General features: G+C 45.6%; 1 protein-coding gene across 2 annotated transcripts in view; it reads left to right on the top strand.

The window, feature by feature from the left end:
• The first annotated feature begins 11657 nt into the window (after positions 1-11657).
• XPO6 (exportin 6) overlaps positions 11658-26456 on the top strand; it is a 101461-nt gene continuing 86662 nt past the window's right edge. For both annotated transcript variants that reach the window (XM_047712671.1, XM_047712670.1), the window contains exon 1: positions 11658-12260. In XM_047712671.1, coding sequence (XP_047568627.1) covers positions 12258-12260 — 3 coding nt within the window. In that variant the 5' untranslated portion in view covers positions 11658-12257. The remainder of the gene's footprint in view (positions 12261-26456) is intronic.

Below are 26456 nucleotides of genomic sequence, written 5' to 3'. Positions count from 1 at the left end.
AAAGCCAGACTCATGGCTTTTTTCTGTTTTTCACTTTTTCACATTCTTCTCATGAGGGGCCAAGCACAACTTTAAGCTGGATGGCAGGGAAGAAAAAAAAATATCAGGAAATTGAAAAGAACAGAGGTTGATGTCCCCAAAACATTATGCCACCATATTTATAATAAACTTTCCTGTGGTTGACACTGTCTGGTATTCCTCACTCTCTCTACAATCACTGTAGTCTAGTAAACTAGACTGTCTCTTTTCCTAGCTGCTCTTGCTGCTTAAGGAGGCTGTTTTTTCTCTGTCTGATCAATAAGATGGGAGCAGAAGGCTGCTCAAGGTTTATAGGAAGGCTTTTCCTTTATCCAAAAAGGCAAGGGCCAGTGTGGCTGGCACATTCTCTTTTCCTCTTCTTCTTACTTAGAATGTGGACACAATGTCTGGTGCTGCAGAAGCCATCTTGCACCATGAGGGCAAGGCTAAGAGAATCATAGAGACGCCATAACACCACTGAACAGCTGAGTCTACATAGTGTCATATCGCTTATTTACTATTAGGCAAAAAAAAAAAAAAAGGTCCTCATTTTTAAGTCTTTGTTATTTGGAAGCTGAAGCATTCCTGATGTATATACTGTCACTGTATTTAAATGAGCACAAATGGGTTTTTGTTTATTGTCACATATACCGTCTAAACAGTGGCAGCCTCTTGAATTCTGGGCCACGTGGATGCAAGACCGTTCCTAACCACACTCCAGCTGCTCAGCCCAGGCTCAGCCACCAGTTCTGTCCCAGTGGTTCCCATGCAGGCTCTGTTTTCGAAGTGAGTCATGCGGATAAGAGAATGCTGCTCAGGGGTACTGAACAGAACACCTTGCTCCTTTCAAGCAGGCTGGAGGATGGGGATGGCTTACCAACTATTGTCAACCTTGGGACCTATCACGTCTTTTTGGCTCCCTTTTGTCCAGCAGAAGCCTTGATTCACTGAATGTTTAAAGAAAATCCAGACCTGTCTACTAAAGTTTTCTACAACATGTGTCATGATACGTTGAATAGGTTCCTGTTCCAAGAGGAGGTGCCAGGCTAAGGTCTCCCTTTATGCAGGGAGAAGTCCCTTTGCTAGTCTCTCCCTTCTCCATCCTTCCTCACCGGAGGTACCAAGATCTGGAAATAAAGGAATGACAGAGTACAGATAAGTATCATCCAGGACTTCAAATTAGATTCCATCCTGCTCAAAAGTGATGGCTCAACTAAAGCTAATCTAGATTAAGTCGTAGAATCCTTTCCAGAACAATTCAGGAAAAAAGCTGTTCTTTCCTTTAGACTTATTTCTGAGAGGGTAAGTCTGGTACAGCCAAGATCCAACAGTAGGGGAGAGCTTGGCCAAGAGCAAAGAATCAACCTAAAAGACAGCAAGATCACGTTCCAAGGGACCTGGTAGGAGTCCCTGGATAAAACTATGCCTGAAGGCCACCTATAACCAGCCTTCAATATATAGGAACCAGAATATATACCTGTTTTGTTAGAGCCAATTTGAATTGCTTTTCTCTCATACAAGCTAAAATCGTTTTTGAGAATTTCAGCCATGACAAACAGTGTGGCAGGTGAGCATTTAGGCTGACACCGAAAGTCCCCAAATTGCTTGCTGTGGAATCAGTGCAGGCATGCTGTTTGACCAGAGTCTGAATCCCAAAATGTCCCTGGGAGAATTTGTGTGCGCATAGCTTCTCTTGATGTTTGAGCTCTGCCTTTTCTTTGAAGATTTCCCAGACCACTGGGTTCAGCCCAGAGTGAATCTCTCTTGGCATGGAAGTGTGTGCCATTTTATTCCATTGGTGTCCTGAGATGGTCTTTAAATCTTGGCAAACTTGGCTGTTCTTCAACTTTTCTCCTTTTTTTTTTTTTTTAAAGATTTTATTTATTTATTTGACAGAGAGAGATCACAAGCAGGCAGAGAGTCAGGCAGAGAGAGAGGGGGAAGCAGGCTCCCTGCTGAGCAGAGAGCCTGATGTGGGGCTCGATCCCAGGACCCTGAGATCATGACCTGAGCCGAAGGCAGAGGCTTAACCCACTGAGCCACCCAGGCGCCCCTCAACTTTTCTCTTTGAATGTCAACTCCTCCAGGCCAAAGGCTGGCTCTGATCAGTTTCATTTTCCCCACATAGCTCAGGGCTCAACACACAGATGGAGCGGCACAATGACTGGGGTGACCTCCATGATGGACAAGCACAGACCACCCAGATAAGGGTGGAGAGGTTAAGGAGAGCTTCCCAGAGGAAGTGATATTTGATCTGGGGCTGGAAGTCTGATAGGAATCTATTAATCGGGGTGCCTGGGTTGCTCAGCCATTAAGCATCTACCTTTGGCTCAGGTCATGATATCGGTGTGTCCTGGGATCAAGCCCCACATTGGACTCCCTGCTTAGCAGGGAGCCTGTTTCTCCCTCTCCTTCTGTAGCTCCCCCTGCTTGTGCTCTCTCTCTCTCTCTCTTGCTCATGCTCTCTAAAATAAATAAATAAAATCTTAAAAAGAAAGAAAGAAAGAAAGGAAGGAAGGAAGGAAGAAAGAAAGAAAGAAAGAAAGAAAGAAATTTACTACGTAAAGGGAGAAGGCGTGGAAAAGGAGTGAGCCTGCATAAAGGCTAGGAGGTACCACAGGAGATGAGAATTTCTCTTTTTTTTCTCCTCACGGAACATTCAGGACTTGGAATCAGTGAAAACACCCTCCTTGATTTTCAGTCGTCTCTAAGAAATTGATGAAGGGAGGTTTCCTTCATACAGATTTTTTTTTAAGATTTATTTATTTATTTGACAGAGATCACAGGTAAGCAGAGAGGTAGGAGAGAGAGAGAAGGGAAGCAGGCTTCCTGCTGAGCAGAGAACCGGATACGGAGCTCAACCCCAGGACCTGGGATCAGACCCTGAGGTAAAGGCAGAGGCTAACCCACTGAGCCACCCGGGTGCCCCCAGAATTTTTTTTAAGTAATCTCTACACCCAACATGGGGCTCGAACTCATGACCCCAAGATCAAGAGTTGTGTGCTCTACCAACTCAGCCAGACAGGCGTCCTTTAGATGATACAGTTTCATACCTGGAAAACCTAAGTGAATCTGTTGGGAAAATAAAGCAAAACAAAACAATAAAAATACTCAGTTGTCTGGGTCCAAAATTTAACAAAGGAAATCCAATAGCTTCTCTATTTTTACTAACAACAGCCACTTAGAAGAGATAAGGAAGTGGTGACCTCCCCTCCACAATAGAACCAAAAGGTAAAAGACCCACAAATAAATTTAGTAAGAAATGCATAAAATCTATATGAAGGAGGGACACCCAGCTGGCTCAGTCGGAAGAGCATGCCACACTGGATTCCGGAGTCATGAGTCAACCCCCACACGGGCGTAGAGATTACTTAAAAATTTTTTTGTATGAAGGAACCTTAAAGTGCTTTGAATGATGCAGAAGAACAATGAATTTATTTTTTTCTAGGCTGGAGAACGGAAGCAGCTACCCAGGTCCTTCTCCTGATCTCCTTGTATCCTCGTGCTGATGGGACCCTGGGTTTGCTGTCTTCTTGCTGTCACCTTCCTGGAATGTGGTGCTGCCCTGGCTGTCCTGGCCAGTTGTGGACACTTCTTTCGTTTCATGCATCAGGTTCTGACAATAGGTCTGGTGTCTTTCTGGGAACACAATCACCTTACTCTGTGTCTGGTTTGGGTTTGGCTTCTCCTAGCTCAAACAACAGATTGGATTCATACCTCATGCCATACACCTAAATAAATTCTATGTAGATCGTACTGGAAGAGAGTGTGGGTAAATTCCTTTAAACATTGGCATGGAATCATCCTTATTAAGTATGACTCAAAAATCAGAAGCCATTAAAGATTGATTCACTCAACTATTTAAAAAAATCAGAACTTCTTCATTGAAAAGCAAAACCATAAGCAAAGTCAAAAGACAAAAATCTGGGAAAAATATTTGCAAGTCAATACCACAAAGGGTTAATCTCCCTATTGCATAAAGAATTCCTAGAAATGTGGCCAAAGAACCCAACAACTCAAGAGCAAAGAGGGGCAAAGTACAAAAATGGACAGTTCACAAAAAAAATCATGATGTCGGGGCACTTGGGTGGCTCAGTTGGTTAAACATCTGTCTTTGGCTCAGGTCATAATCTCTGGGTCCTGGGATCGAACGCTGCGTTGGGTACCCCCTGCCCCAGGCAGTGGGGAATATGTTTGTCCCTCTCCCTTTTCCTCTGCCTCGCCCCCTGCTTCTGCTCTCTCTCTAATAAATAAATAAATAAATAAATAAATAAATAAATAAATAAAATTTTCAAAAAGAAAGAAAGAAAGAATGAAAATTGTGATGTCAATTCTCAGATGGGCAAAAATCCAGAAGATTGACAGTATATCCTATTGGCCAGTCTGTGTGGAAATAGATACAGTCCTTATACCTGGTAAGAGTAGATAACTCCTATAGAGGGCGACTCAGGAAAATCCATCAGATCACAAAGGCATTTACCCTTTGACTTAGTAATTCTACTTTTATAAATTTCTCCTATAGATACACCTGCGCATTTATGTGTATGCATAGGATTGGCTTTTATGGCATTGGTTTTGTTAATAGATGAACAGAAACCACATTATCTTGGGTCACATGCTTACCTCTGACACCAGGGAGTGGGGTCAGCCCCACCCAAAAACTTCGAAAACTGAGTATAAAGGAAAGGTGGTCCTTCGTAGCAAAACTGGAGTTATCAGAAGGGACATGAAAACCAAACCAAACCAAACCAGATATCCCCGCATCATCTATACCCTTCTTGTTTCACACGATGGAGACAATTTTGTATATTGGAATGCTCCAGAGCAAACACAGTTGATACAGCACTTGGGTGTGGTCAAGTAACCAGCAATGGTGGGTCTACCACCTTCTATTAATGGTGGGTTCTATTAATGAGAGGGCCCTTTGCACTGCCCATGATGAGCGTGAATATACAAAGATGGGGTAGCATCATAGGCAATGTTGATGTGCTTTTCTGCATCAAAGGAGAGAAACTTGAGATTTGGAATGAAATTCTGGAGGTAAGAAAGATAAAGGAGACAGCCAGGCATTATGAGGGGTAAGGAGCTAAGGCAAAAATAATCTAGGAGCAGTCTGGCGGAAAATGAGAATGAAGGGTTTTGATTGTTTGCTACGGAATGTGTGATGTAAGTCCTTTCTTCTGCATCCTTATGAAATCTTCAGTAAATATCGGTCCCTATTGCTCTGGTGCAGGGTTTCTCTGTTGAGGGGAATACTGCCTCCAGGAAACACTGGAAACATGTGGGCTTGGTTTTACTTGTCATAATGCCTGCTGGGGGTTGGGGGCATGATCATTACTGACGTGGTGACCAGGATCACGTTACCTGGTCAGATGTCTCTCACACAAGGCCAGTCGCACCCCCACTGGAAACACTGCTTTGGTATGAGTGGATTGTTATGGGAAACTTAAAGATGCTCAGAAGTTTGTATCTGGGTTGAAGTTGGACAAAACTAAAGCACACAGGAGCCAGAGGACAAAGGAACAGCTGACACTTGGGTCACACCTGTATGAAGACTTTGGACGATGCATACAGTCATCACATAATGAGTCTTTTTTCTATCTTCCTTCATTACAGCCTTGGTTTATTTCTCATTTGTCATCTGCTTTGTAACAAGCTGTTCTTTTAATTTTCTGCCTTTTACATTTTTTATTCGTTCTAATCTGCATATAAAGTAGACGTATTTTGTACTCAATTTGTATGCATTGGTCCACAGACCAGGGCCCATCTTCTCTTTTGTCAGCACCATATTTTTGGATCCATTCTGATCTTTTATTATCCTCCCCATTTCTTGTGTGCCATTAAAAAAGTAATTATTGTTCCATAACACACTGGATTTCTTAAATTTAGATCTTGTTCGGGAAATAATTTAGATAAAAATAACTATTACACACATTGTTCAGAATTGAGGTATTGCAACATCCATAGACTTTTCACTTTGTCATTTCTTCTGAAGTTTCCCAAGCCAACAGAAATCCATTTCAGCAACTAGCTCACAGTGAAGGTGATGAGTTGGCCTCAAGCTGGAAGGTCTCTATCCAGAAGGTCACCTCAGGCTCCTGAAGCTGGGAGACCTGGGTGTGTTTTGGGGTTGGAAGAGGAGTGACCTTGCATAATGTGAGCCTGAGGTACCTCCTGTCCTTTAAGGACCCAGTCAACAGAGATAGGCCAGGTCTTATGTTAGGGGGTTGCTCAGTGGTTGATTGTAGCTACAGGCAACTGATTTTTCACAGGGCTCCAAGAAAGAGCTGTGATGGCTCCTTGAGTTGTTTTATCCCCCAATGTAATGACTTAAAATAACCACTCATTGTTATCCCTTCTAGTCTTGCACACTGATGGGGCCTAGCTGGGTGGTTCTCATTTGGGCCTCCCATGTAGTTGCAGTCAGAGAAGTGCCAGCAGCTGGAGTCTTCCCAAGTCATGACTGGGCTCAATAGTCCAAGATAGACTCTTCCCTCCCATGGCTGGTGCCTCAGCTGAGCCAACTGTAATGGATGGAGCTGGTCAGGCAATACTCTCTCTTTTCACATAGTCTTTCCACATATCTGGTTAGAACTTTCTCACAGCTTGGGGTTCTCAGGTAATCAGACTTCTTAAATGCTAGCTGGCTTGTCCCAAAGGAAATACCTAAGAAACCCAAGCAAAAACCATGCAGCTTTTTAAGACTTGACTTTGGAAGTCATGTTCAATTCCATTCCATTTTACTGGTCAGAAGTGAATTCACAGGGCCAACCCAGGGTCAAAGTCAAGGGACTGTACAAAGATGGGAATTCTGACAGATATGTTTCAACGGGGGCCCTTCTTTGTAGACTACCCACCACACATAGTCTCGTGTGCTAGTCAGATAGGTCAGGTTGTGTTCCAGTAACCAAGCACCCCTAAGTCCCAGTCCCTCGAAACACAAAGTTTGTTTCTTGCTTCTTTCTGCTGGCCTGGTATAGTTGAGGGCAGCATTCTGCCCCATGCAGTCACTCCATCCATCTCATGGTTCCCCCCCAGTCTCAACATGTTGCCTCAGAGCTCTCTGTGGCGGGGGGAAAGCAGAATCAGAGGGACTTGGACAGGCAAGGAAATGCTCTGGCTCGAAGTGACACGGTCACTTCCACCCAGTTGCCATTGTCCCATTCAGCTGCAAGAAGTGGGGAAGTATAAACCTCCCTTGAACTTGGAAGAGAGCCGAGGCCGATGTTGCTGAGCATTAGAAGTCTCTCTCCCATCATGCCTTGCCCATGGATAATTCCTGTTGGATATTTCTGGTGGATGTCCCAACTAGGTAAGTCTTTAGACAAGATTTCTCCTTTATTCGTACTAATGGATATTTTATAAATTGCTATTATTTATGGGAGGAGGTCACTCAGGAGGAGACATTTGAATTGTGTCTTTGGGGTAAGTAGGAATGTAAGGGGATAGATGAAGAAAAGGACATTCCAAAATGATGGAATGACATAAGCATAGGCTCAGAGACAGGGAAGAGCCTGCTGCTTTCCAGGAGCCATGAGAAGTCTAACTCGGTGGGCTTGCGGAGGGAAGGAGATGGGAAGGTGGGCTGCAACTCGGATGGAAACAATCAATAATTAATGTCTAAACCTTATGGAACGTCTTTTCCATGTGCCACAGTTCAAACATCGTGTGCTTGCCACAGTACGGTAATGTTCTGCTGGATCTCTTCCATGTGCACCTCTGGAGTCCCCTTCCCCCTTCTCTGTGTCCAGGAAGTTGGCCCCAACAACCACATCACTAGACTCCCTTCCTCTCCGGCTTCTGGATTGGATTGTCCAATGGGGATCCCAACAGGAGATAGAGGGTGGAAGAGAGTGAGGTCGGGTATTTATTCCATTGGCTTCCTCCCTGCAGAAAACACCTTGGCTGGCTGCTTCCCCAAGCTCTGCTCACACCATTCTCTCTATAGAGGTTCTGGCAACTGTTCCTCCTCTTACCCCTTCAGGTCTAGTGGTACTCGGAGTCCTGTTGTTACTAGACGGGGCTACTGTATGATCTTTGGTAGGGTTTCTTACACCTTTTTAAAAATAGTTTCCTTGTCAATTCTTCAATTCTAACTAGAATTTCCTGATAGAAGCCAAATGATACAGGTATCTAAGGTGGGTACTAATACCATTCCCATTTTATGGATGAGGAAACTGAGGTACAGAGAGCTTAGGTGACCTGCTCAAGGCCATCCAGCTGCATAAGAAGAATAAAACTCAACCAGAGAGTATGGCTGGAGGTTCAAAGGCCTTGAATGCCATGTTAAACAGAGACTGTTCCTGTCACCTACAGAGGGTGCCAGAAGCTCATTCTTTCTTTATTCATTAAATCCATATTGAGTGATAACACCTCTGCTCTGAGAAATCAATTCCTTGCAGGAAAAAGGAGAGAATTCCTCACGCTCTGATGGCTTCATAGAGCTATGGTGGGGCTCAGAGAGATTTTAGCCATAGGAAGAGCTATTCTGGAAATTGGGGTAGAGCATGTGACTGAGGTCCAGCCAATCAGCGCATCACATTCCCCTGGCCACAGTGATTGGCTCAGGAGTGATCCAATCAAAGCCAAGGGGATTATTTCCCTGGAATACTTACAGGAGAGGCACACTTTCTTCTCTGCCAGGCTTCCGTCTGGGAGAAGATAAAGCCTAGATATGCCAGTGGTGACGGTGTGGATAAAGGACCCCTGGTCAAGAAATCAGAACCAAGAAATGGAGAGAGATGACATTTCAGATTCTGCATGCAGCCATGTCTGAAATCAATGTAAATCTTTGGATGATTCTCTTAGATGAGACAATAAAGTCCCCTTTCCCCTCTGATAGGGTTCCAAATTCCAGAGCTACAATCTCATCACTTGCAATGGAAACAGTCTGGATGCCGTGGGAGACGTTGGAGTGGGAAGGTGAGTGGGGCCTCTGTAGCAGTCAGGAGAACCTCTGTTCATCCAGCAAGACCCAATGAAAATGTTACCACCTTTGTTCAACCTTCCAATCACTCCTCTGTCCATAGCGAGTTGCTCCTTCCCCTCTTCCTTGCGCCCTTAGGTTTGTACACACCTCTATTATAGTGCCTTCTTGTGCTGAATTTTTTCTGCTATGAGGCACTGAACAATTTGCCTGATCTTATTCATTTCGGAGTTTTCAGTCTTTAGGAAAAGGCCTGGCAAAACGTAGATAATCACGAGATGTTTGTTGAATGAATACAATGAACGAATGGGACCAAGGCGGAGAGAGTGGAATGGGCCAGAGGAGATGGATGGGGAGCCATCTCTGAAGCGCCAACAAAAAGTAATAGCAGCTTAACTCTTTTTTTCTGAGTAGACGGGTTGAGTTACTATAATAACAAAGTGTATTTAGGTGACTTGGACAAAATCCCTGGAGAAAAAATTAAAAATAGCTGTGATTTACTGCATGCCTTATGTGCAGGTGAAGAGTTGAAATCAGCTCCAGGAGAGGGTTCTCAAAGCCAATCATATCAATTCCATCCTCCTCCACAGTGGCTAGCTCAGGGATGGACAGGCATAGGGCCAACCAGGACCAGTAGGATAAAGTTTATTACCATGAGAAAGGATGTGAGATAAGGGGGGTCTCTCTTGCTGGATGTGAAATTGGATGCTTGTGGTCTTGGCTGTTCCTAGCAGTCATCTTGAGGACAAGGCTGATGTATTGAGGAGAGCAGAGCCAAGAAAATCCTAGAGGAATGGACCCAGGGCCTCCATTACTCCCAGCATGAACCTGACTTCTCTTCTCCTCTCTTCCCTGTCCCTACCTTCCTATCTTCCACCTTCCTTCCTACCTTCCTAACTCTCTGCCTAATATGGGACTTGAACTCACGAGCATGCATGTTCTATGGACTGAAACAGTCTAGTGGCCTGAAACTGACCTATTTCCAGATGTTCAGTTATGGGAATTATATGAGTCAAAGGCATACCTCTACTTGAGTCTGACTTGAATTTCTGTTATTTCGTCCATTTACACAGTGAGGAAGCCAAGACTTTGATAGTCATGCGCTTAACGTTCTTCCACGAGTGCTAAGAGCTGGGATTCCACTCCAAATCCGTCTTATCCTACAGCCTTTGGTCATCCCACTAAGCTGAGCCAAGAAAGGTCAAGTTGCTTGATCTCGGTTCTGATTCATCCATTTACCTTCGGGTATGGATTCTCTAATACATGCCGTTTCTACTGCCTAGAATAGTCTATGCCTCCTCTCTCTGCCTAGCAAACTACAAGGCGTCTTTCAGGCCTCAGCTTAAATAAATGTCATTTCCTGACCTCCTCCCCATTCCTACCCTGGTGATTAACCTAGATCCCTTGGCCATTAATTCTCATGGTGGTTTGTATTTTTCTTTCACACCCTTATCACAATTATAACTGATGACTTATCACATAATACTTTTATAATAACGTGTCTATTTCATAAGAGTTTTCTCGGCACTGAATCCTCAGAACCGTGGATGTCACTTAGTGGGTTGCCATAAATATTTGATGAAGGAATAAATGAAAGCTGTTGCTTTTTGGGGTGTCTGGAGTTCTCCCAGCAGCTCTCCACAGGCAGTCCCAGGACCCGCCAGTATTAGCATCATCTGGGAACTTAGAAATGTAAATTAGTCCCCACCCAGACCTACTGAGCGAGAATCTTCAAAACGCAGGGGTGGGATGGGTGATTCTGGTTCTCGCTGGTTTGAAAACCACCGGGTCGTACAGATTTGCTCTCGTCTACGCGGTGGGAACACGCGAGGGCTCAACCTCTACGGGTCGGTGTTCTTTACTGCCTCTGTTCCTTAAAATCAGCACTTTCACAAGTAAAGCGTGTTGGAGGATAGGAACAGGAACGCCTCACATTCTACCCCCTCAGCACCTCTGCTGTTGTTGTTCTTTAGCTTTTTCTTTTAAGGTTTTTTTTTGTTTTGTCTTGTTTTAAAGTAATCTCTACACCCAAGGCAGGTCTCAAACTCAGAACCCTGAGATCAGCACGCTCCACCGACTGAGCCGGCAGCCGCCTCTTACTGCTCCTTTGGCTTTGATCATGCTTTCCATTACTGACTTTATTCTTCGGGTGTCAGTTTACATTTCCATGCCTCCCTTGCATTCCATCTCAGCCCGCTGCTAGTTTGTTGCGTTCACAACATTCACTCCTCCTGTCTTACGGTTAATTTATCATTTGCCCTCGTTGCTTCTGGCCTCCTCGAGTGCAGGGTCTACAGCAGGCTTGCTGACTGCAACCAGTCCTAGCGCCTGGGCCATAGCAGGGCTAAAGTATGCGTGAACTCAAAGTAGGCTCCACGAGGGCAGAGGCTGTGGGCCACGGACTTCCCGGCCCGAAGCCTGGCGCGTAGAAGACGCTCCCTAAAGACCGGCGGAATGAATGGGCTACCGAAGCGAAAGGGAAACGCCCCTTACTAAGATGGCAGACCGGGCCCTTTACCAACATGGCCGCGGGCCCGCGTGGATGGGCGGCGGGGCGGGGCGGGGCCGGGAGGGGCGGGGCCAGGAGGGAGCCGTCAGGGTGCGGCCCCGCCCCGCACCCCCCACCCCCCTTCCCGCTCGATTCCGGATTGGTCCGGTTCCAGCGCCGCAGCCCGGCGGCCGCGCCGTGGGGCCGCGCCGGGCGCTCGCCACTTCCGGCGCGTTGGGGCTGTTGGTCGGGGGCGGCCCGCGCGGCGCGGAGCGGGTGGCTCCGGGGGCGGGCGCGCGAGGGATGCTCCGTGGGGCGGTGGCGGCGGCCGTGTGGGCAGAGGCGGCGAGGACAGCGCGGGCCCCCCGGGCTCTTCCCTGAGCCGGCCGCCCGGGCATGCGCCGCCGAGGCCCCTTTAGCCTCCGCCCCTTCAGCCCTCGGGGCCGGGCCCGCAGCCGCTTCTGAACGCGGAGGCCGGGAGCCCCTGCCTGGGCCCGGAGCCTCCCCTCGGGGGTCGGGCCCGGGCGGGGGGCCCCCAGAGCCGCTGCCCTCTCACCGGCTTCCGAGCCCCATTTCCTGCTTTTTCAGTTTTCTTGGGGAGGGGCGGGTGGTTCTAGATGAATTGTTCAGGGGGTCCCCGATGAGGCGGGCCGGGGGGCTGCGCTCTTTTTAGAGGGTCCCCGCGGGGCCCGGGTGGGGCAGCGGTTGTCTTTGCATGGGCGGGGGACTTCCCGAGCCTGCCGGGACCATGACCTGAACTGTGCGAGCGGGACGTGTCCGAAGCTCGAGAGCCAGCTCACCTGAGCCGCCCCTCCCCTGGCCAGCATGGTAAGTGGGGTCCGAGCCCCTTTCCCTCCCCAGTGCCGGGTCTGAGGGGTGGAAGCGGGCCCCGGGACTGCTGAGCCATCGCTTCTCCCCGGGGCGGGGACAGGCGCGTGCCGAGCCCAGCAGTGACACATGCGTGCAGGCTTTGCAGCCCGAGCTCGGCGCTCCCATCCCCCAGGGGATGTCTCATGACTGGAGGGACCTGGAAGCGCAGCTGGCACTACCCTGGCATCTGGGGTTTGCCTCCCTTACAATGTAGCCTATTGACTGGAGCTATCCTGTATTTTGAGGCTTACTAGTGCCTGGGCCCTGTGCTGAGTGATTGACATGTGTTACTTAATGAGTTCAGTAGCTCTCTCCTGAAATGGGGAGACTGAGGCTCTGAGCACTAGTTACCTAGCTCAAGGTCACTCTTGAGTGACAGTGGCACGATTTGAACTTGGCCCTTTGACTTCAGAGCTTCTGTTTAGCTGTAACACACAGGGTTGGATGGGGTCTTGCAGTGGTTTATATAGAAGGAAACAGGGTTTGTGATTTGCAGAGGTCGCCTATCCGGGTAATAGCAAGTCAGGAATGGGGGTGTTCTTTTGACACCCAGCATGCTGTTGTTTCTGCTTCATGCCCTGGTCTTTTTCCCTGGTAGTGCCTGGAAGCTCTTCATTCTTCCAGATCCAGCTCAGAAGCCACCTCTTCTGAAGATCCTTTCCACGTTTTTCAGACCCAGAGACACTCTTGGCACTCCCTTCGATTTGTGTACTCACATCTGTTTATAAGCCTTTGTCTTGTGATAATCGTTCCTGAGCCTTCTCTCTCCACAGCAGTGGATTCAGTGCCCTCCAAGATGAAATTGTCTGAACCTTTATCTGCCCCAGCTCCTGGTACATAGTAAGCCGGTGGGGAAGCGCTTGAGTGCTCAGGCTGTGTTTGAGCACCTCCAGTGAAGGAAGTGTTGTTAGGGCTGTCTGTTTTACTCCTGTTAGGGACTTAGTAGAGAAAGGGACATAATGACATCTGTGATGTAGATATTCAGGCCAGTGTGACTTTTTAAAAACTATTCAAGGGGCCTGTGGGTGTTGCGTTAGGTTCTGGCATAGAAAGAAGACCATCAGTCATGGCCCTGTTTTCACAGGGCCTTACAACCAGTGGGGTAAAATACACCATGAATGCTGAGCAGCCCTGTGTAGTAGATACTGTGTGTAGTGTAGTGGCAGATAGGTTAAGCTCTCTGAGGCCCAGTTTTCTCATCTGTAAAATGAGATGGGGGTAGGAATTTCCTTAATGAATATCCGGAGGTATGAGATAGAACGCGGAGTGAGTGATGAAGGTAGTACTCAGTATTCCTTTCTTCATTTATTCTTTCAGTTTATTTTCCGGTTTTCTTTTTAAGTTGTAAAATACACAGAACATAAAAAGTACCATTTTAACCATTTTTAGTTGTTACAGTTCAGTAGCATTAAGTACAGCTGACCCCTTGAACACGTGGGGGTCATGAGCGCTGCCCCCCATGAGTGGAAAGTCATCTATAATTTTGACCTCCCCCAAAACTTACTGTTAGTCTCTTGTTGCCTTACTGATAACGTTACCTGTCGATTAATATTTATTTTGTATGTTATGTGTATTCTATACTGTATTCTTAACAAGTAAGCTAGAGAAAATAATATCACTAAGAAATCATAAGAGAAAATTGCATTTACAGTGCTGTGCTGTTTTTATTGGGAAAAAAAAAAAATCCGTGTGTAAGTGGCCCGTGTAGTTCAAAGCCATGTTGTTCCAGGGTCACATTGTACTTTTACATTGTGGTGAATGTACATCCCCACATCCCAGAACTTTTTTAATCTTGTAAAACTGAAACTGTATCCATGGAGCAATAACTTCATTCCTTCTTCCTCATCCCCTATGACCATGCTCTGTTTTCTGTCTCTGGAAATTGACTACTCTAGGTATCTCACAGAAGCGGAATCATACAGTATTGAGTCTTTTGTGACTGGCTTCACTCAGCGTGATGTCCGGGAGGTTCACGCATGTTGTAGCATGTGTCAGATTTCCTTCATTTTAAACACTAAATAATGTTCCGTTGTGAGTACATGCCACATTTATCCATTCATCTGTTGATGGACACCTGGGTTCCTTCCACCTTTTGGCTGTTTGGAGTGATGCTGCCTAGAACAGCGGTGTAGAAATCTTTCCTTGAATTCTAAGTTGCCACTGGACACCAGGCTTTAGGGAATGTCTGATGAACGGGCAGACAAGCTCCTCCCCTCAGGGAGCTTGCCAGGAATGGTGGTTTAGGACCCCTTGGCAGAATCTTACCAGCTCTTGACAAAGCTAGCCAAGCATCCTTGCATTTAGAATTCATTTTAATTGGCAATCAGAACATTATGGAAATGGCCACTTCTGAGCAGTTGTAAAGTAGTTGACTTCATGATTACAATGTACATTTTTTTCTGGGGCTAATTTTCGAGTCAAGGTTTTTGTAAGCTAGACCTCACATACTTAAGCAGGCAAGGGGTGGCCACAGTGGCTGTGACCAGATTAGGACCTTCTAATCACATCCTTTCTTCATCACTCACACTGGGGGTTCATATCCTGTAGGTATCCAAGGGTCAGGGGTGTGGGTGGGGCAGGCTTTGTCACCAGAATGCGAGGAAATCGTTGCCTGGTGTGTGTCTTACAGGAGGAGGAGCTTTTCCCCCTGGGATCACATCTCTTGCTTTATTCCAGGAACTTTTTTGCCTTTTTATTTCTTACTCAACATTTTACTTTAGGAGTAATAGTTGACACATGTTTGAGCCTCTCCCTTCGCTTTTTTTTTTTAAGATTTTATTTATTTACTTGACAGATCACAAGTAGGCAGAGAGGCAGGCAGAGAGAGAGAGAGAGAGAGGACGAAGCAGGCTCCCCGGTGAGCAGAGAGCTCGATGCGGGACTTGATCCCAGGACCCTGGGATCATGACCTGAGCCGAAGGCAGAGGCTTTAACCCAACCCACAATGAGGTGCCCCAACCCAACCCCCGCTTTTTTTTTTTTTTTAAAGAGATTTTATTCATTTATTTGAGAGACGATCATGTAAGAGTGCTTGTACAAGCAGGGTGGAGGGGTGGAGGGAGAGGGAGAAGCAGACTCCCCAGTGAGCAGGGAGCCCGGTGCAGGGCTTGATCCCATGACCCCTGAGAACCTGACCTGAGCCAAAGGAGACGCTTAACCAACTGAGCCAGCCAGGCGCCCCTGTTTGAGCCTTTTTCATGTCTTTGTAAAACTTCAATCCTGATGAGATGAAAATAGTATAATACGATAAGAACACCATTTATTACATATCTGCTGTAAGCTAGCTATCATTTTTCTTGTAGTCAGTCAGTCTGGTCTGGTTAACGAGACCACCCTGCTAGGTTACATTCTTGGCAGTTTTACCAGAGGGGCTGAGGACAGAGGAGCTGTAGGATACCTGGGTGGAGCCGGCATCTGGACCAAGGCACTCTACTGCAAAGCCTGCGCTTTTTGGCAGGACAGATCTTCCTCCATTTAGAGTGGGGTTATGTCCCAATAAACCCCTTGTAAGCTGAAAATACTGTCAGTCGAAAATGCATTTATTACACCCAACCTGCCGAACATCAGAGCTTGGCCTAGCCTCCCTTCGATGTGTTTAGAACATGTAAGCGTACGAGGGATGGCTTGTTGGGCAGAACCATCTAACACAAAGCCCGTTTTATATTAGAGTGTTGAATATCTCATGTCACTTACTGAATATTGTATTGAAGGCAAAGGAGAGAATGGTTGTGGCTGTATCGGTTGTTGACCCTGGTGACCGTGGGCTGACTGCAAGCTGCAGCTGGCTGCCACTGCCCAGCATCTCGAGAGAATTTTGTACTGCATGTCGCTGGCCCAGGGATAGATCCAAAGTCAAAATTCCAAGTATGGTTTCTACTGATTGTGAATTGCATTTGCAGCCTCCTAAAGTTGAATCATTTGTAAGTTGGGGCCTGTCGGTCCGCACATGCGCAGGTCTCACACGGAAGATCGTGGAAGATCATTGGAACGCCATCTGGATATATTTTGTTTGGTTCTGAGGTAGATGGTGATGGGGGCTGGTTAAGTGTCTGACTTAGGCTAGAGTCCTGATCTCGGGGCCCTGGGACTGAGCCTGTGTCTGGCTCCCTCCTCACTGGGGAGTCTGCTTGTCCCTTTCCCTCTGCTCCTCCCCCCTGCTCGTTCTCTCTCTCAACTAAATAAATAAAAATGTAAGAACAAAAAAATTTGTAGTGTAGTCCAGATTACTGTAACAACTATACTGTAAGTACATTTGATTAAGTCATTGGGTTTTGTTGAATTCCCATGAGTTCCTAAGTGATGTAATATCTTAGAGGTTCCCACTACTTCTCTGAAAAGTTGTTACCTAATACCGAGTGATCTGTTGGTTATTATGGAAATTGTGTGCAAAACCGAGTTCTTGCTTAAATTAGTGTTTCTGTAGTTGCTTAGAAAATTGCTTTGGTTACAAAGACTTAAGTTTTAATGTCCCCTTCTGTGGCATTCCGTAACAAGTGGTGAGTGGTCCATATAACGGAGGCAAAATCAGACCTTAGATTCGGCCACTCAGGTGGCGTGTCATCCACTTGGTCATCAGTGTTGTTCCATGGTCCCCTGCATGCGTGGGAGGTATGAAGAAGCCGTGGTGGTGTGGGGAGATGCTAGGGAAAGGGTCCGTGGTCCTTAGAGGTTCTGTAGGCAGTCGCGTAATTAGAGCTGGGTTGGGAGGCAGGTTCGGTAATCAAGAAATGACTTTAACAGCTTTTGAGAAAATTAGACATGACCTGGTTCAAATGATGGAATTACTTTACTGGTAAAGTAAACGAAAACACAGACTGTAATGTACAGAGCTTTTTAATGCCTCAGTTTATTCATTCGTGAAATAATTGATTGATTTCCTTTGTCAAGCTTATAATCTTAGGTACACTGGATACAATATAATAATACAATAGTTAATAGTTACAGCATTTAGAGTATGCCCTGTATTTTACATACGTTAACTTCTTGACTCTTCCAGACAATGCCAGGAGGTAGAGGCTATTTTTATTTCTCATTAAGTGGATGAGAATATCCAGGGCCCTTCCACACTGCAGCTGAGTGATAAAGTTCGGGTTCAAACCCAGGCAGTCTGGCTCAAGAGTTAGAGCACAGTGAGAGCTTTTCATTGTTACACTTTGACCCCAGGGGGGTAGGTAGCGCCTGGCCTCCAGGAGTCATTTTCGTGAGGCAGATGGGACTGTATTCCAGCCATTGCAAGAGGCCATGGTGACGGTGAGAGTGGAAGAATGCATGGGTGCAAAGGTAGCCCAGCTGAGGGGGACTCGCTGAGGAGAGGTTCCAGGGAAGCTCTCTCCCAGGAGGCACATTTGAGTCTTGAAGGGTTAGGAAAATTTTGCAGGTAGTTGCACAGATCTGGTATGGGCCAGTAAGATAACAAAATTGCAGGTGTCAAGGGAAAGTGAAGGAATTAACGTTTGTTGAGTGCTGAGGACTTTCTCAGGGGCTGGGTACTTGCAGGACACAAACATGGCATGTCTTCTCATGGTAAATACCTTTCTTTACTGCTTCTACCCAGGTTGGCTGTTGCGCCATTTCTTTGTTCCCCTTTGCAGTAGAACTCCAGGGGAGAGCGCTCCGTGACCGCTGGCCTTCCATTCTCTCTAGCTCACAGTCAAGGTCCCTCCCTCTGCGGGCGCTACAGCAGTGGTTGGTTCTCAAGTCCTCCCCCCTCCCCGGAGCTTCTGCTCCCACTCCTTCACAGCCTGCTTTACTTCTGTTTGTAGTATTGACCTTCTTTCTTATTTATTTATTTCTAGTAAGCTTGACGTTCAACGTGGGGCTTGAACCCATGACCTTGAGATCTAGAATTGCGTGCTCTACTGAATGAGCCAGCCAGGTGCCCTGTGTAGCATTTACCATTTTATTTATTTTTAAAAAATATTTTATTTATTTATTTGACAGAGAGAAATAGTGAGAGAGGGAACACAAGCAGGGGGAGTGGGAGAGAGAGAAGCAGTCTTTCCACAGAGCAGGGAGCCCGATGCAGAGCTCGATCCCAGGACCCTGGGATCATGACCTGAGCTGAAGGCAGACACTTAACTGAGCCACCCAGGTGCCCCATCTATTATTTATTTTTTAAAATTTATTATTAAATTATTTTATTTTATTTTTTAAAAATATTTTATTTATTCATTTAAGAAAGCACAGGCAGAGGGAGAAGCAGACTCCCCGCTGAACTGCAAACCCAATGTGGGGCTCCATCCCAGGGATCATGACCTGAGCCATCCAGGCCCCCTCACAACAGACTCTGACTAGGCCAGACTAGGCCATTTGGTTAGAATTTCTCAAAACGCAATACCTCAGAACCAACTGTGAAACTTTAAAAACCCAGTCACAAATTAGTTACTGCAATTGGGGCCCTACAACCCGATTTTCACATGATTTGTCTGGTGCTGGCAGTGTCGCTGGGGCTGCCTACGTCTCACTGGAGCAACGCTATGTGGTGTTCCTGCAGGCCTCTGGTGTTCTTCGAAGAGACAGCCTCACCCTACAGGACTTCTTTTTCGAGTACCCAGGTCATCACATCTTTACCCTGCACGCTGCCCTTCAGAACTGGTTGCCAGCCCTACAGGCCCGCAGGCTCCCGCCACCCTCCTAAAATTTATTATTATTTTTTAAAGACTTTTATTATTTATTTTTATTTACTTTTATTATTTATTTATTTGACAGAGAGATAGTGAGAGGGAACTCAAGCAGGGGGAGTGAGAGAGGAAGTAGGCCTCCTGCCAAGCAGGGAGCCCGATGTGGGGCTTGATTCCAGGACCCTGGGCTCATGGCTTGAGCCATAGGCAGCTGCCTAACAACTGAGCCACTCAGGTGCCCTGCATTTACCACTTTTTTTTTTTTTTTAAGATTTTATTTATTTATTTGACAGACAGAGATCACAAGTAGGCAGAGAGGCAGGCAGAAAGAGAGGAGGAAACAGGCTCCCGGGCGAGCAGAGAGCCCAATGCGGGGCTCCATCCCAGGACTCTGAGATCATGACCTGAGTCGAAGGCAGAGGCTTAACCCATTGAGCCACCCAGGCGCCCCCTGCATTTACCATTTTTAAACATTTTAAAATCTTTTTTTTTTTTTTTTAAGATTTTTTATTTATTCATTTGTCAGACAGAGATCACAAGTAGGCAGAGAGGCAGGCAGAGAGAGGAGGAAGCAGGCTCCCCGCGGAGCAGAGAGCCCGATGCGGGGCTCGATCCCAGGACCCTGGGATCATGATCTGAGCCGAAGGCAGAGGCCTTAACCCACTGAGCCACCCAGGCGCCCCCATTTTTAAACATTTTATGTACATAACATTATTTATGAGGTCTTTTTTTGTTACCTCCTCCTGCTAAAATATTGACTCCCTAGAGCTTGGGATCTTCACTTTGTTCATTGATGTGTCCCAAGAGCCTGAAATGGTTTCTGGCATGGGAGACAGTTACACTGGGGTGGGAATGCCATGGAGGTCTTGGGTGCTTACAGGGTCTTTAGAGCATGGGAGTCCGTGAGGCTCCCTCTGATGAGCAGAACTTGCAGAGAGAGGGCATTTCAGAAGAAAAGGCTGTAACTAACTGTGTAGTGTTCAAACCATTGGATAGACTGGTTTGGCTGTGGTGGTTTTTGTCAAGTAGTAGTTGGAGAGAAGGCCATAGAGGTGGTTTATGGCTAGATCATGGAGGGCTTTTTGATACTACTCTCAGGAGTTTGGCTTTGTGTTTTCCGTGAAGGAGAAGGAATCCATCTGCCGTGCAGGGTTAGATCAGTGTGGGAAACCGGATATGACAACTTGCATGTCTGGATGTGACAAAAGTCGGTTCTTGGGTGTAGAATTAGGGTGAGGAGGACTTGAACAATAGAGTTTTGAACAATAGAGTTTTCACTGCTTGAAAAACTGATTCTAGAATCAGGGGATAAAGGAAAGGGAAAAGGTCAAGCTGAGTTTGGCAGCCTCTAACCTGGTGACTAGGGATAGTGGGGGTTTTACTTAATGGGTGATTTGGATTTGCTGGGAATGGAGATGACAGGTAAAGAAACTGACAGGAAGATGACAGGAGACTTTGTTCTGTGGGGAGATGGGCAGCTACTGCTGGGTTGAGATGCAGGTGGTTGGCGTTGGGCAGGACTAGGGTCTCGACGATGTTACGAAAGTGGATTGTCGGTAAATGTGTCCAAGTCAAGGAAGATGTGACAGTACAGGCTGGGGTGAAGAGGGAGGGGGCTCCTGAGCTTGTAGCTGCTGCTCTCAGCCTGCACTTTTTACAGCCCATTGTATACTGACCTTCTGTCTTCACTTTTCCAGATCACCTCTAACTTCTGTGTGCTGAAGCCAATATAAAGGGCCTCTTTTCAGTCCTTATGCTGACTTTTCCTTTTGGCCCGTGGCAACCACTGGACTTTTTCTTGGCTCCTATGATATTACTGCCTTGGTTCAGTCTCCCTTGGTCTTTCTCATGGCTTCAATTAGGACCTGTGTGTCCTAGAGAACTCAGCCTTACTCTCCTGTCATTGGTATCCACCTGTGTCCTGAAGACATCAGATTAAACATGTCTAAAACCAAATCCGTCATCTTTCCCTCAGGTTAGTGACCCCCTCCCACCCCGTGCCCCGGTTCTGTTCATGGCTTTATTCACGGACACTCAAGTGGTAAACCTGAGTCATCTTTAACTTCCTCTTCACTTTTAGTCCCCTTCTTGTAGACCTGTGGATGCTCTCCTGACTTGTGTTCTGACCCCAGCCTTTCTTTCCATTCTGTCCACTTTGGTCAGGCCACGTCTCTTGCTTTTTCACTCGTAGTGTCTTGACAGCTTCCGGTTTCTCCCCCTAGCAGTTCATCGTCTGTATTCCTACCTGAGCCACCTTGTAGAGCTCAGAAGGGAGCATGCACTTTGACCCCAGGTCATTCAGAGCAGAGGGCCCGCTTTGTTAGAGACCAATTGTTTTGTTGTTGTTGTTTTGAGAGAGAATTGAATGGGGAGGGAGGGAGGGTATAGAGGAGGGGCAGAGGGAGGAGGAGAGAGAGAATCCTAAACCCAGGGGGAAGATGGGCTTTATCTCCTGACCTGAGCTGAAATCAGGAGTCGGATGCTGAACCTACTGAGCTGCCCAGACTCCCCAAAGACCAAGTTGTTATCACTGCAGAATGATGGAAAACACTTGGGCCTTGGATTTTTCAGTTTTACTTTTCGTCCTCTCAGTATGGATTGAAGATGATTTATTAAATGCTTAAGGTGATTGATTTGGAATGTCTTTTAAAGACTTCCCAGGTTGTACCTGTTCTCTAGCCACAACAAACCACCTGTCATTCCCAGAACACTGAGTCCACTTCATACTTTTCTTTGCTCAGTGCTGTTCCCTCTGCTCTGCTGTCCTTTTCTTTTTTGCAGGTGAGACCTTCCCTACCATTTCAAGGTCACCCTAAATACCATCTCTTTGAGGCCTTCCAGTATGTAGTTTAACATTTACCAACTTTTATTATAGTTAGGTTTTTTCTTTTGGCTTTTATTATTTTGATGTATTTGTTATTGCTGTATAGAAATTATAAGACTACATTCTTCTAGTTTGAAGAGCACAGTATAAGACTCTTCAAATCCTCTGGTCTCCGTTTAGTCCCACTCCAAGCCTGCCAATGGGGAGGATTAGTTCTTTGTCTTTAGGAGTTCCTATCAGGGTGAGTCTTAGGCCTCTGCATTTCCAGTGCCTCTTAAGCATTCTGCACATAGTGAGACAGTCAAAAGAGGCAGGGTTGAAAAAAAAAAATCCGGGAAGGTCAAGGTGGGCTTTAGACTTTAGTAAATGACAATGGCAGTATTTGGAGAGTGTGGTAAGATTGAAATAGAGTATGAATATAGTAAGCACTGTCTTTTTCCAAAACCCACGTGACCAGCAATCTCTGATAAGGGCATTTTTCTTCTGGGCAAGTAGACGGGATGGGGACGGGCAGGGGGAGTGAGGGTGGTGGTGGTGGTGGTTTATGGGGCTGGGGGGGGGGTTGGACAGGCGAACAGGGGAAGTTGTTACAAGAAATGCTGTGTAGATGTGTACTTAGGGGGAGGCTCCAGACAGTAATTGCTTCTGGGAGAAGTGCTGGGGCACAGTGGGGGCGGGGTGTGGTGAGGGAAGGGGTTGTGGATACTGAGGAAACTCCCAGTGTAGAGAGAAGTGAGGGAGGTGCAGGAGGCTGATGGGAAAGGAAGGAAGCTGGGGGTCAGAGGGAGCAGAAGGTCTGTGTGTTTCATAATTACATTCGGTGCTAGTCATTGTTGAGGGGCCCTCGTGTACACTGCGCATGGTACCTCATTCAGTTTAACAGCAGCCCGGCAAGGTAGGTCTTATCTGTCCCCGTTGTACATTTGGGAAGATGAGGACACTGAGGGTCAGGGAGGGCAAGGTAAGTAACTTGACCAAAATTACACAGCAGGTTGGTAGAGATGGGGTTCAGACTCAAGGTTCTAACTCCACAGCCCATGTTTTTTCTGTATGAGTAGGTTTCTCCTTAAGCCAGTGCACATTTATACAGGCATATTCACTTGAAATGTAGCCCTACTGGGTGTACTGTCCTAGGAAAAATAGTACATCTAGTCCTCTAACCGTAAAACCTGTAAAACTGACTTCCTAACAGAAAGGGCAAGATGGTAGAAGTTTGCTGCTAGGTGTCTGTATATCCTCTAATGCGATAGGACTAGGAAAAGCATGATGGTTGAGGGCACGGTGGTAGCTGGACCACATTACAGGACGTCAGCAGTGAAGAGGGTGGCTTGACTTTCTGCAGTTGAGTTCAGCGAAGCCCATTAGGTCTAGCAGGTGCAGTAGCTCAGGTACCTCACAGAGCCTGGGGCTGTTTTATACAAACGTCATCATGAAAAAGATCTCTGGTCTCAGACTCCCTGGAAAGGTAAAGGTATTTTATGAGCTGAATGCAGCTGGGGAAAAAAAAATCATTGGTTTCTAAATTGGCTTGTAAGCAGACCTGGAAAGATGTCTTTGTTTATTTAGAAAAGAGTAATAACTGGATAATTTTTACAAAAACGACATGTGCTTATTAAAAACAAGTAGATTAAAAGGTGCCAAGAATGTTGGCAAAAAAAGAAGTTACCCCAAATCCTACCAGCCTGAACTACGATTAACCTTACATAAACATCCATATGTTTTTGTATGTATGTATCTATCTGGATAAATGAGATGGAGTCCTAAAATACGTACTTTCATTTAAAAAGTGATCATTCTGATTTTTCGGATCGTGTTCGTTTTTAAGTGAATGAAAAATCAATTTACTATTATTTGTATTTTTTAACAAAGTGTATACTTTTTTTTTTTTAAGATTTTTATTTATTCATGGACAGAGAGAGATCACAAGTAGGCAGAGCAGCAGGCAGAGAGAGGTGGAGGGGGAAGCAGGCTCCCTGCTGAGCAGAGAGCCCAACATGGGACTCAATCCCAGGACGCTGAGATCATGACCTGAGCCGAAGGCAGAGGCCCAACGCTCTGAGCCACCCAGGTGTTCCACAAAGTGTATACTTTTGGAAATACTTAAATACAGAAAGTTGCAAAAGGATTATTATGAGTCCCCAGTGGTGACATCTTTACTAGCTATGTCCAGTGTCAAAACCAGGAAATTGATGTTTGTCCATGTCAGTTATTGACTCTAGACCCCATGTAGTTTTCACCTGTTTTAACCTACAGTCACTTTTATTATGATTCTGTGCAGTTCAGTTCATGTGTTGATTTGTGTAACTACCACCTTAGTTAAGGTACAGAGCGGTCCCATCAGCACAGAACTCCCTCAAGCCTAATGCTCTCTGTATTCTAGCCCCGTACCCTCTCTCCTAGCATCCAGTTGTTTCTCTGTATAGTTTTGGCATTTTAAGAATGGTGTATAACTGTAGTCAGTATGTAACCTTTTGAGATGGACTCTTTTCACTAAGCATAGTGCCTTTGAGGTCACTTGAATTTTATAGCAAAAAAAGAAAACAAGTGAAACAGAAAAAGGAATTGTCAAATTTCAAATGAATCTTTGCTTCAGTAATCATTAGCTCTTGAAAAATCCCCATAGGTTAAGGAAAAAGATTATGAAAGTTATTAAGAAGATGGCATCATTTTTATTTTATTTACTTGTTTTTAAGTAAGCTTTATGCCCAGTGTGAAGCTTGAACTCATGACCCCAAGATCAAGAGTTGTGTTTTCTACTGACTGAATCAGCCCAGTGCTCCAAGAAGATGGCATCATTTTTAATAAATATATTCCATGTTTAGTTCTAGGCAGTATCAGTGAACTTAATAATAGCAAAAATAAGAACATTTGGACTCCTTCTATTTCCCTCTTCTCATTCTTGGTTGTTATTTTACTTTGTCAGGGTCTTTAGAGCATTTATAGTATGTTCCATGACTATAACCAGTATTTAGTCTTCGTTTTATATTTTATTTATTTATTTTTTTTTAAGATTGTATTTATTTACTTGACAGAGAGAGATCACAAGTAGGCAGAGAGGTGGACAGAGAGAGAGAGGGGGAAGCAGGCTCCCTACTGAGCAGAGAACCCGATGCAGGGCTTGATCCTAGGACCTTGGGATCATGACCTGAATTGAAGGCAGAGGCTGTAACCCACTGAGCCACCCAGGCGCCCCTTTGTTTTATATTTTAAAGGATTCAGTGTTCCCCATTGGTTCTTTTAACTGTGGTTCGTATCTGAAGTCTTTAATTCATCTTCCTGCTGGCTAGATTTTATTATCACTTATTTGATGAATCAGAAATGCCTGCTTTTATGCTTGAAGGACATCTTGGCTAGGTATAAAATTCTGGGTTTGCATTCTCTCTTGCAGATCCTTGGACATTGTTCCACCATTTGGGATTGAGCGTTTTGTTGACCCTTTTAATCTATTCAGCATTGATTAGCTGATAATTTTTTGGGAAGATTTTATTTATTTATTAATTTGTTTGTTTGTTTGTCAGAGAAAGGAGAGAGAGGGAGCACAAGCAGGGTGAATAGCAGTCAGAGGGAGAAATAGTTCTCCTGTTGAGCAAGGAGCCCATTGCAGGGCTCGATCCCAAAGGCAGATGCTTAACTGACTGTGCCACCTAGGCATCTCTAATAATTTTTTTCAGAAGAGTTTATGGTTGCTATATTCCTTGAGTTATTTCATGTTTGAGTATCCCTGTCTGTTATTCTCCATAAATGGGTTCGTGTATTCTTTTCGTAAGCATTTTGTTGATATTTCTTCATTGTTTTCTGCCATTGAATGGTATTGTGTAGAAAAGCATTGTTGGGGTGCCTGGGTGGCTCAGTGGGTTAAGCGTCTGCCTTTGGCTCAGGTCATGATCTCAGGGTCCTGGGATTGAGCCCCGCATCGGGCTCCACGGGGAGCCTGCTTCTTCCTCTCTCTCTCTGCTTGCCTCTCTGCCTACTTGTGATCTCTGTCAAATAAATAAATAAAATCTTAAAAAAAAAAAAAAGAAAAGCATTGTTAGCCTAATTCATATAGTGCTGTCCCTTCACCCCAGTTAGAGATAGCTTGCCTTTTATATATGGTTGTTAGAAGAAATCTATGTTGCTGAAGTTCAGTAACTCAGTTAAGATATCTTTTAGTGTGGATTTTTTTTTTTAAGATTTATTTATATTTTATTTTATTTTAAACTTTTTTTTTTTTTAAGATTTTATTTATTTACTTGACAGGGAGAGAGATCACAAGTAGGTCGAAAGGCAGGCAGAGGGAGGGGGAAAGCAGGCTTCCTGCTGAACAGGGAAACTGATGTGGGGCTCGATCCCAGGACCCTGGGATCCTGACGTGAGCTGAAGGCGGATGCTTTACCATCTGAGCCACCCAGGAACCCCAAAAGATTTATTTATATTTTAGAGAGTGTGAGCAGGGACAGAGGGAGAGGGAGAGAATCTCAAGCAGACACCACACTGAGTGCGGAGCTTGACTTGGGGCTTAATCCCATGATCACGAGATCATGACCTGAACTGAAATCAAGAGTTGGATGCCTAACCAACTGAGTCACCTGGGCACCACGAGTGTGAATTCTTTTTTTGTCATTTTGTCCTAGAACTTGGTATGCCTGCCTTAAGGTAGTTAGCTAATTCCCTGATGTTGGCTCTTTTAGATTTCTAGTGTTTGCTGCTAATACTGTAGTAAACATGTTG

This window comes from Lutra lutra, chromosome 18 (genome assembly GCF_902655055.1).
Source record: "Lutra lutra chromosome 18, mLutLut1.2, whole genome shotgun sequence".
NCBI classification, from domain to species: Eukaryota; Metazoa; Chordata; class Mammalia; order Carnivora; family Mustelidae; genus Lutra; species Lutra lutra.
Note: the sequence above shows the minus strand (reverse complement) of the source record. Positions and strands in the feature narration are given on the sequence as shown.